This window comes from Pyxicephalus adspersus, chromosome 1, assembly GCF_032062135.1.
Source record: "Pyxicephalus adspersus chromosome 1, UCB_Pads_2.0, whole genome shotgun sequence".
Classification (NCBI taxonomy): Eukaryota; Metazoa; Chordata; class Amphibia; order Anura; family Pyxicephalidae; genus Pyxicephalus; species Pyxicephalus adspersus.
This window is the reverse complement of record NC_092858.1, coordinates 86,150,987-86,161,051: the sequence shown is the minus strand read 5'-3', so window position 1 is coordinate 86,161,051 and position 10,065 is coordinate 86,150,987. Positions and strand designations below refer to the sequence as shown.

Sequence of the window (10,065 nt, the reverse complement as noted above, 5' to 3'; positions counted from 1 at the left end):
ATATTCTTCAGTTGTTATCAGCCTTTAACCACTGAATTAGGAACGACCAATGTAAGTCGTGGTCATTATTTTTTTTTGTACAGCTTGTTTGATTGTTGGATTCAGTTTTCTTTTCTTGTTTTAAATTTTGGTGTTTCTTTCAATATTAAATGTTTACTCTTTTCCTTCCTTTTGGCAGGTGGTTGCCAATGCTGTTGCTGCTCTTTCAGAAATTAGCGAGTCTCACCCCAACAGTAATCTGCTTGATCTGAATCCCCAAAACATTAACAAATTGCTGACCGCTTTGAATGAATGCACCGAATGGGGCCAGATCTTTATTCTTGACTGTCTCTCAAACTACAATCCAAAAGATGAGAGGGAGGCACAAAGGTAAGGGAAGCCATTATGTATCACAATTTGTACTTAAAGTTCATATACCTAAAGAGAGTCGTATAATATGGTTGCTGTTTATATTTCACAGAATTCTAAGTAAACTTTTTTGTTTTTGTACAGTATCTGTGAGCGTGTCACTCCTCGCTTGTCTCATGCCAACTCCGCTGTTGTCCTTTCTGCTGTTAAAGTTCTGATGAAATTCCTGGAACTGCTACCTAAAGACTCTGATTACTACACTATGTTGCTGAAGAAACTGGCACCTCCTTTGGTTACTTTACTATCTGGGGAGCCGGAGGTCCAGTATGTGGCTCTAAGAAACATCAATCTGATTGTTCAAAAAAGGTAATATTGGTAATGCTTACATTTAGAGTTTGTCTTAAAGACCCGATCACATAAAAAAAACTGCCACAACCTTTAGTAGTAAGCCTAAAATAATGACACTGTTTGGCATACTTAAAACCTTCACCTGCCTGGACTTTGGGGGTAGTCAAATGGTCTACCTTGAATTAAAGGAGAAAAACCCAAATTTTGATTTGCCTCAAAACGAATATTTTTCAAGAGTAAAACAACCTATTTCGCTAGTAAGGCAACATTGTGTTAATTTTTTGTAACTCAAAAAAGTTTATTTTGTGGTGTTTATGAGATGGGGACTAGAAGCTTTTAGTTTACCAAGGAAATGGCAGTTCTTGATTTATTTCAGAAGCTATTTGTATATTTGGAAAAGCTAGAAGTTAGTTTAATTTGTTTGCATATGTATTATTTAGGTTTTTTTTAACTTCTTTACTTCTGTAATTCAGACCAGAAATTCTGAAGCAAGAAATCAAAGTGTTCTTTGTCAAATACAATGATCCAATTTATGTGAAGTTGGAGAAACTGGACATAATGATACGTCTGGCATCACAGGCCAACATTGCTCAGGTTAGTGCAACCGTGTACTTTATTGTTTTAGGTCATCATTACACTCTTTTATTCATTGTTAGCTTTCTTTTCACCTGTGGGGATAACTACAATGATATTGATGGCACCTAACAAGACTGCTGAGAAGAGAAATATCATGGCTTAAAAATTGTTCACTAAAATTGCGCTGTAGTTGATTAGGTTACTATTTGAAGAGACTTTTAAATTAAACCTTGTAAATAGGCCAAGCCAGTATGCCTTCATTTTCCCTGACAAGCAGCTTTGTTTCAGGAGAAGGAAAGAGAAACAATTTCATAATATCTGAAAAAGACACTTCACCCTCTCATACTAGTACAACTAGTACAAACTGGAAATGGAAATATGGCAATCACATTTTTCTGCTCTTTTTATGCCCCATCAGTGTCATAGCTCTATATTCTGAATTTGTTTAGAGCATGTTTAAGCACTACTGCACTGTATTGATATAATATTTTAGATTTACTGTTGCATTTTGTTTGAGACACAAACATAATTTGTCAGAACAATGTGCTAATATTTAGTCATCACCACCATGTAACCATATAAACATGTGGAGTTTTTTCTGTCCCTTTATTCTTGTGATGGTAGGGCTGTTAATTCTGGGGCATTGTAAGAGTCAGGCTGCATACTTTGTGCATTTAGGAAGGGTTTCATAGTAAGCATTTAGTCAAATATTTTGTAACTAACAGTTATGCTATTCGAATACTTTTAATTTATAGCAAGTTATAAAATAAAAGGGCCATGGATATCAAAAACATTGTACTAGCAACAAATTGGTCTATTCTCTATTACATAAATGGGACATGCTGCTGATAAACATTTAATTGATGGCCGGCAAGGAGTAACCTGCAGTCCACTACACTCCCTTGGTACAATGCAGCTTTTGGGACATAACTGCTTTACACAATAATAAGTTAATCATTAAGGTTTAGCTACAACTACAGTCAAAGAGAATTGTTTCTCAGCGTTGTGGTGGTAATCTAGCTTTGGCCAGCCAAAATTTGAAAACTGAACACTTCAAGTATAAAGTGTATATTACATTCTGTGATACTAATCAGGTGTTCAATTTCAGCTGCGTCTAGAAATATAAACTATACAATACAGACAGTTCAAGATACTCACAGTTCTCCATTTATGGGATGTTGATAGCTTTTAGTACATATGAAGATCTTCACTTCAAATCTTGCAATTTATCATTTGTAACATTACTTTTTATAAATCATCCTTGAATGCATCTGCTGCGTTCAATTGTCAGCTTTAGTCAACCTAATCTCGTAAAAAGAGATTCCTTTTTAGTAAAAATTCATTTCACGTATGTGATTCATGAGGATTTACGCATTCTTTTTTTGTTTTCTGGCAGGTACTCGCTGAGCTGAAGGAATATGCTACTGAAGTTGATGTTGACTTTGTCAGGAAGGCAGTTCGTGCCATTGGAAGATGTGCCATTAAAGTTGAAGTAAGACATATATATATTACTTTTCAGTGCCCACACGTGATGTTTGATCACTTTTTATGATTTCCATTTAAGTTAAGTTAAAACCTTGGTCTATTTACTTAGTATGTAGTTGGGCTAACCTGTTACATGGCATTAAAGGATAAACCTACCAATTTGAAAACCTTTGCTTTTAAAACACATGTAAACCAAGAACATTTTTTTTAATATATTTGTTACTTCCTAGCCTTTAGAAATGGTGGTTACAGTATCTGCCACCACAAAAAAAATTCTTGTTATGCTGAGGACATGTTGCAGCTTTGTAGCTGCTAAACTTCTTCTCATTACAAGATCAAGTCCAGTGGAATGTGACTAAATACCACTAGATAAATCCCATATGGAAGTGTCAATATTACATTTTTTGTAGTACAGAAAAACATGATACATTCTTGTATCATGTAACATGTGAGGCTCAATTATTTGTAGCACTAATTTTTTTCCTCTGGTCTGTAAACGCAAATCTTTATATAGCACCACTTTATTAACCTTACTATGTGACTGTTTAGCTGCTCTATACCCATTGTGTGTTGCCCAGGGTGATAAGTGGTACCTCACATTTCTCTTTTCTCTTAGCAATCTGCTGAAAGGTGTGTAAGCACACTTCTTGACCTTATTCAAACCAAGGTAAACTATGTGGTGCAAGAAGCCATTGTTGTCATCAGGGACATCTTCCGCAAGTATCCCAACAAGTAAGTTTTCCATGTGCAGTAAAACAAAAACCTGTACTCCGTAAATGACTGGTGAATAACTGCCACTGTTTGCCACAGATATGAGAGCATCATTGCCACCTTATGTGAAAATCTGGACTCACTGGATGAGCCTGATGCCCGAGCTGCCATGATATGGATTGTGGGAGAATATGCAGAGCGTATTGACAATGCTGATGAATTGCTGGAGAGCTTTTTGGAAGGATTCCAAGATGAGAGCACACAGGTAAATTTATTAGCAACCTAGGTGTTTCATGTGCCTAACGGCTTCTGCTCCAGCCTGGCTTCTCTCTTTTTTTTTGGCATCGACGGAGCATCAGATGCAGCCATCTTCTTTCTCCTTCTTCTGGGTTCTGCTTACGTCATCTGACTTTACATTGTGCAGATGCGAAATTGAGTGACATGTATTCCTGAAAATGTAACATTCTATGGAAGTCGCAGCAGTAAAAATGGATTAGACACTGGTTTTTATATATTGTTAAAAATGTTCAGGATATATTTATTATTTAGTATTCTTTGATTTGTTTCTGTAGGTGCAGCTCACACTTTTGACTGCTATTGTTAAACTGTTCCTGAAGAAGCCATCAGAAACACAAGAGTTGGTGCAGCAAGTTCTTAGCCTAGCTACACAGGTATGGATCTAAATGGGTATGATTGTATATTTTTGTTCACCAAGATTTCATTGTTTAGTTGTTGAGTTCTTTTTTTTGTTACGAATGGTTATATTTGATAACATATTATGGCAGCTGTATTTTAAGATGCAAAAAAAGAAGAGATAGAGGAGTTAACAAAAAAGACTCCATGAAAAAACCTTTAAGGCTTTTGCAGGTCTTGAGAATATGTAACATCATGAAGTTCCTTGAGTGTTCTTATCCTTACCAATGCTTACATTTCTTCCTTTTTTAAACAATGATTGTTGAACAGTTTTTAGGGTAAATATATTTTGCAATTTGTAGCCTCCTTCAAAGATATGAAATGAATTTCATCAGCTGCTGGGTGCCACTATTTTGTGTTTAATGTCAGATTTCCCAGTATCTGCAGATAGGTCTGTCAAGTGATGTAGTGCTGTGATCTCACACACACAATATAGGATGGATGCTGAATGCATGTTCATGGTGAACCCTGTGCTCTGTGGTGTTGTACAGTTTTATCAGCACACACATTTTGTGTTAAAAAACATTGAATAAAAGTCTCATGCATAGATAGACACATAAGAATCAAAAGAGGGACAGAAAAACGTTGCCACTAATCGAGTTCCTACATGTAGTCTCTGCTTTGTCAGCACTATTCACTAAGGGCCAATCTTGAAGCTGAAAGAAATAATTGTAATGTGGATAGTGGGGCATTGTGATTTAAGCTGTGTGAAACAGCTCCCAGTGGAGAAAATAATAAATATTTAGGCGAAGTAATGACATGGATGGTGTGTAGGTGGTTTGAACTGGACCATTCATGAAATGGCCTGTTATTTATCGATGGCGACAATGCTGCAAAAATGGTTCTAAAAATTATTTAGAATTACTACTTTAGGTATACTTTATACATTTTAAAACCAAAGGTATTGGCAATAATGTAACCAGTGAGGAAGAGTGTTTGCAGAACTTGGTGGTGCTGAGTCTTCATATGACACATTTAAAAATAAGTATAATTTTATGTACAGTCTGCACCATTATAATAAATGTTCCAATGTATATATTTTTTTTGCATTGCTAGCAAACACCTATAATTATAAGGTAGCTTTTACCTGTGTGTCTGACTTTATATTGATTATTATCAAATATGTGTTGAGAGGCATGACTGTTTTCATCTCTTTGTATCCAGCTGTCTTGTTTTTGCAGCCCTTTTCTGCAATTAAAAAGTGAATATAGTTAGAATAGGAGTACTTCGTATTTAATCAAGCAGCCTATTCTTGGGGAGTAAAAGGAGGCCTTTACAGTCCAGTCTGAGCATCAATAACTGTGTTGTCTTTACCTTTCTGTAAACTGCACTCGTGGTGAAAAAGCCTATAAATATTCTTAAAGTTATTTGTTCACTTCAACAACCCAAAAAGGTGCTGACAGCTATAAAGTGAAGACATGAAGCAGCTTTCTGTGTGCCTGTTTTGCCCCAATGTTAGGCTACACTCAAAGCTTGCCACACCCCCACATTTCTGAAGGCCAGAGAAACAACCCATATTAGTGATGAAGCAATGTGTGAAGGGTGGAGGGAGCTGCCAACACTTCCTGGTCGTTGCCCAATTATTCTGGCAATTGGGCAGTGCAGGGAGCACTTAAAGCTGTCACAGATATATGCAAGCAAGGTGCTTTCTTGTTTTGTAAAATGTAAAACTATAGTCACTGTAGGTGACATTTTCATAGGTGGCATGTATGCTTTAGTACTATCTGTTTTAGCAATGGAGAATATGCAATATTTTTAATTTAGGTTTATCTGTGCTGTATCATATTTACCTCTGAATATTTTAATGTAGATTAGTTAACTGTACACTCAGCTATTGAATGTTAGAACCAGCCCAATGGAAGAACCAGAAAATGACAAAGCTATGACTTTACACTTGACTTTGACATTCAAATCTGCACGCTATCTGGATAAGAAATACAACTGTGAGCATTTCTGCTGATGCTTCTAATGCTAAACCTCCAAATCCCTGAAATCCTTCCATATCCAGTGAAAGTCACTGGATTTTTCCAGTGGACTTTTTTGCCGCCTTTTCTCTGGAGTGCCATTTATCATAGCACCTTTTTCTTTAGTTCATTTTTAGAAAAATAGGAAGACCATGTGAAAAGTGTTTTAAGAAAGGTCTATAGATGGACAGTCCATGTTAAGTCTGGGTATTGTACTACAACACAATTTTCTACTTTACATGTTGTTTCTCTCTATTGTTTCCCAAATGTAATAACAAGTTTAATGCTTCTATACTAGTCAAGCACTTTTCCATCAAAACAAAAGCTTTATTATCGGGTTTTGCTTGGTGTAAACTGTAGTGCATGGTATTTTTCGATACAAATTTTTACCTTAAAATTAACCCTTGATTATGATAAATAAAATTAAAACTGAGGTAAGAATCATACTCACAAATTAGAAGTATCAAATCACTAGATCACTAAAAAAGGGGTTGCTGTACAAAGTGTGGCCAAAATAAAATTAACTTCCAGCATCCTTGCTTGAGCATTCTGGACATGGTAAACTTGTCGTTTTATTGTTGGTGACTATGATGACCACATATGTTGTTAAGATCTTCTACTTTTAACAAATACTCTTTATTCTATGGCTTGTATGCAGTTAACTAATTGTAATTGTTTTTGTTTTAAATTTACAGGAGCAAAGATATTTTTGTAACCTGTTCTTTTTCTTTCCATACTGTTCACTGTACATTACCTAGGTGCAAATGGTGCTTGATACAGTGACATTCATTGTAAACCACTATAAAATGGCAAACCAACAGGCTTTTTAAAAGCCATTATCCTTAATATATAAAAACATATATATATACTTTTCTGTCCCTGTTGCTTCTCTTGCGATTTAGAGTTAAGAAAAAATACTCTGTGTGTAGAGGAAAGTGTGACTTGCTTCCTTTTCTCCTATTTGGCATTACTGGAATTTTAACTCAGCATGTGGGCAGGTAGTGAGTCTGTATAGGCTTTTCATTAGAACTACTCAGGGCTTACACATGGATTCCTAGATTCTGGTGAGTGGAGTGGAAGGGAGCTTGTGCTTCTGGGGGGCATAAATGTAAACCTATTGCTTTACCCTGCATTGCAGATCAGTGGATCTCATAATAACTGACACATTGAGTAATTTCTGAGCTGGCCCTGTTTTAAGATTATTAGAGTCATGGAGTCATTATGTTAGTCATAGACATGTCAATCTGAACCAGTTCTGATAACGAAATTCAAGTTTCTGTAGAAACAGATGTTGCTTGCTTACCTTGATTGAATGCTCGATCAAGATGATAGAAAGTGCATGATATTTGCTACCTATTGTCATGTGTGTGGCCAGTATTATAGATAGGTTTTTAAGGAAATAGTGTGTTAAAATGTGCACATGCTGTTAGGCCTTTGCTCAGTCTCTAACATTGAAGCTTTTTTAATGATTTCAGCAATAAAGCTAAATGTAATTAATTTATACATCTGTATCTGTTATGCTATATGCTGTGACAGATGACATTTGGTTTAAGTTTAAGGTATTTCAATTTTGATTATAGTTGTGCCATTATTGCTAATCCTGTATTGGTGTCTTATTGAGTGTGTTCTAAGTGTTACCTCCTCTTTATCACAGGATTCTGATAACCCTGACCTACGTGACAGAGGATACATATACTGGCGTTTGCTTTCCACTGACCCTGTCACTGCCAAAGAAGTGGTGCTTTCAGAGAAGCCACTTATCTCTGAGGAGACTGACCTCATAGAACCCACTTTGCTGGACGAGTTAATTTGCCACATTGGCTCTTTGGCTTCTGTGTACCACAATCCACCCAATGCTTTTGTTGAAGGCAGCCATGGAGTTCATCGTAAACACTTGCCAATCCAGCATGGAAGGTGAGTGCTGTATGTTTTTGTGATCTCTGAGATTACTAAACTGCGGATAAGTATTTACTGTTATTATCCTAATCAGGAAAATTGGACAGGGAAGTTTCCATCTGACAACCGCAGGGGGATGTCATTTGGGAAATATTAGGAGATGTTTGTTTGCTAGAATTTCATATCTACCTCATAGGCTATAACAAAAAATACCTGTGATTTTAAGATCTGGACAAGACCTAGAGATTTAGATGCAAACTTCAATTTTAGCTGTTAAAGTTTGCTTGGCTCTGCTCCCTTTTACATCCACCAGTCATTTTAACCCTAATTGGAAGGCTTAAGAGATGACATAGGGCAGGAGTCATTTCCAAACATGATGTTGACATGGTCCTCTGCACTAGGAGCTGAACATTCTAGTTTCCAGGATTGTGATTTCATCTTGAAGAACTGCTGTAACTGTGATTGCTTGTACAGTGTTCCCTATACTATTGCATACCCCTAATACTGTATGTGTTTAGCGTTTTACTATGAGCACTAAAGACAAAGAGAGATATATTGCCAACCCCCCCCGCCCCCCCAGAATGTAATAGCATTTGTTTTTCTTTTTGTTATATTTGCTGTCTAATAGTATTATGTGTTAAATTGTAGCATTGATATTGGAGACAGCCCAGTCGGACCTGCTCCTACCACTGCCATTGAGCAGACACAGGTTATTCCATCTCAAGGAGACCTCCTGGGTGATCTTCTAAATCTAGACCTTGGACCTCCAGTAAATGTGCCACAAGTGTCTTCAATGCAGATGGGGGCAGTGGATCTGCTTGGTGGAGGTCTAGATAGCCTGGTAAGAAGTTGTTCATATTGTCTTTAGCTATTTATTGCTCCTGGACTCTTTATAAACTTAAAAGCTGTGTACAGACCCTAGACTGCATTGCCCGAAATAAACATCCGTATAGCTGTCCAGACAACAATTAGTGATCTGCCTTGATATCATTTAGTGATCTGTTCTGCTGGATTTCTAAAACCAACTGTAACAACCACTGCTATTTCCAAAAGGGAAGGACACTGTGGGGTACTTCCAGCTTGTCCTCCCCCCTCTCATAGAGCTAGAAGTACTGTTTGTACAACATTTGTTCATTCCTACTATCACTGAAAACAATCACTAATTACTGTTTCCAGCAATTATAATTGTACGTCCGTACAGCTTTAGTATCAGGTAACAGTCATCTGGTCTAAACCTTTAACGCAAATCTGACAGGAAGAGCTACTTGTAGATATATATTTTATCCAAGATACAGCAATCCAAAGATGCATGATTCCCCTGTACAGTGGATAATAGACAGATGTTCCCTAAGTTGCACCTACGTCTCATAAGGCCTGGGATTAGTACAATGAGAGAGCATTCCTTTATCTGCGCATATACTAATTTACGAAACCAAGGTGCTTTGGAAGTATCTCCCACTATGCCAGAGTAACATCTTTTGAGGACATGAAGGACAGCTTATTTAATACATGCTATTGCTTTGGATTCATTTGTTTTCTTACAAGTTTATTATTATTATTTACTATCCTTTTTGTATAGGCTACTTTTTTTAATGTAACCCACCCCATTCAAACCCATTCTTGTGATACATACTTTATTTGGATCACATTTCTGCCATACACATACAACCATTAGGATTATGGTCTAATGCCTCCTGGCTATATAAATCATTCCTTTTAGTGCTGTCATTTATGATCAATCTAAAGTAATCCTCAACAAGCAACCAAAAATTCCACATTTACTTGGCTGTAATCCTTTTCCTTTATTGATGCAATTAACCTCACTTATTTGCAGTTCACGTAAAACTTTTAAACCACTGACGCTAATTACCATTTCATGGGCATAAAACACATATTTCTGAAGACGTTATTGCAATTGGTATCTTTAACTTTTATCTGCTATGGAAAGCATTGCACCAGTAAAAGAAAATAGGTAAATTATTTTTTTTTTTTTGCTGTGGATGAACCTTCTTAGTTTTTGTAAATGTACCCAGTCTAAATAAAC

At 36.5% G+C, this 10,065-nt stretch overlaps 1 protein-coding gene across 1 annotated transcript in view; it reads left to right on the top strand.

Annotated features, from left to right (window-relative positions):
- AP2B1 (adaptor related protein complex 2 subunit beta 1) overlaps positions 1–10,065 on the top strand; it is a 66,146-nt gene that overhangs the window by 25,058 nt on the left and 31,023 nt on the right. Inside the window, exons 6-14 of the mRNA XM_072416953.1 lie at positions 179–369; positions 493–714; positions 1,170–1,290; positions 2,669–2,764; positions 3,374–3,489; positions 3,568–3,733; positions 4,041–4,139; positions 7,780–8,039; positions 8,670–8,862. Coding sequence (XP_072273054.1) covers positions 179–369; positions 493–714; positions 1,170–1,290; positions 2,669–2,764; positions 3,374–3,489; positions 3,568–3,733; positions 4,041–4,139; positions 7,780–8,039; positions 8,670–8,862 — 1,464 coding nt within the window. The remainder of the gene's footprint in view (positions 1–178; positions 370–492; positions 715–1,169; positions 1,291–2,668; positions 2,765–3,373; positions 3,490–3,567; positions 3,734–4,040; positions 4,140–7,779; positions 8,040–8,669; positions 8,863–10,065) is intronic.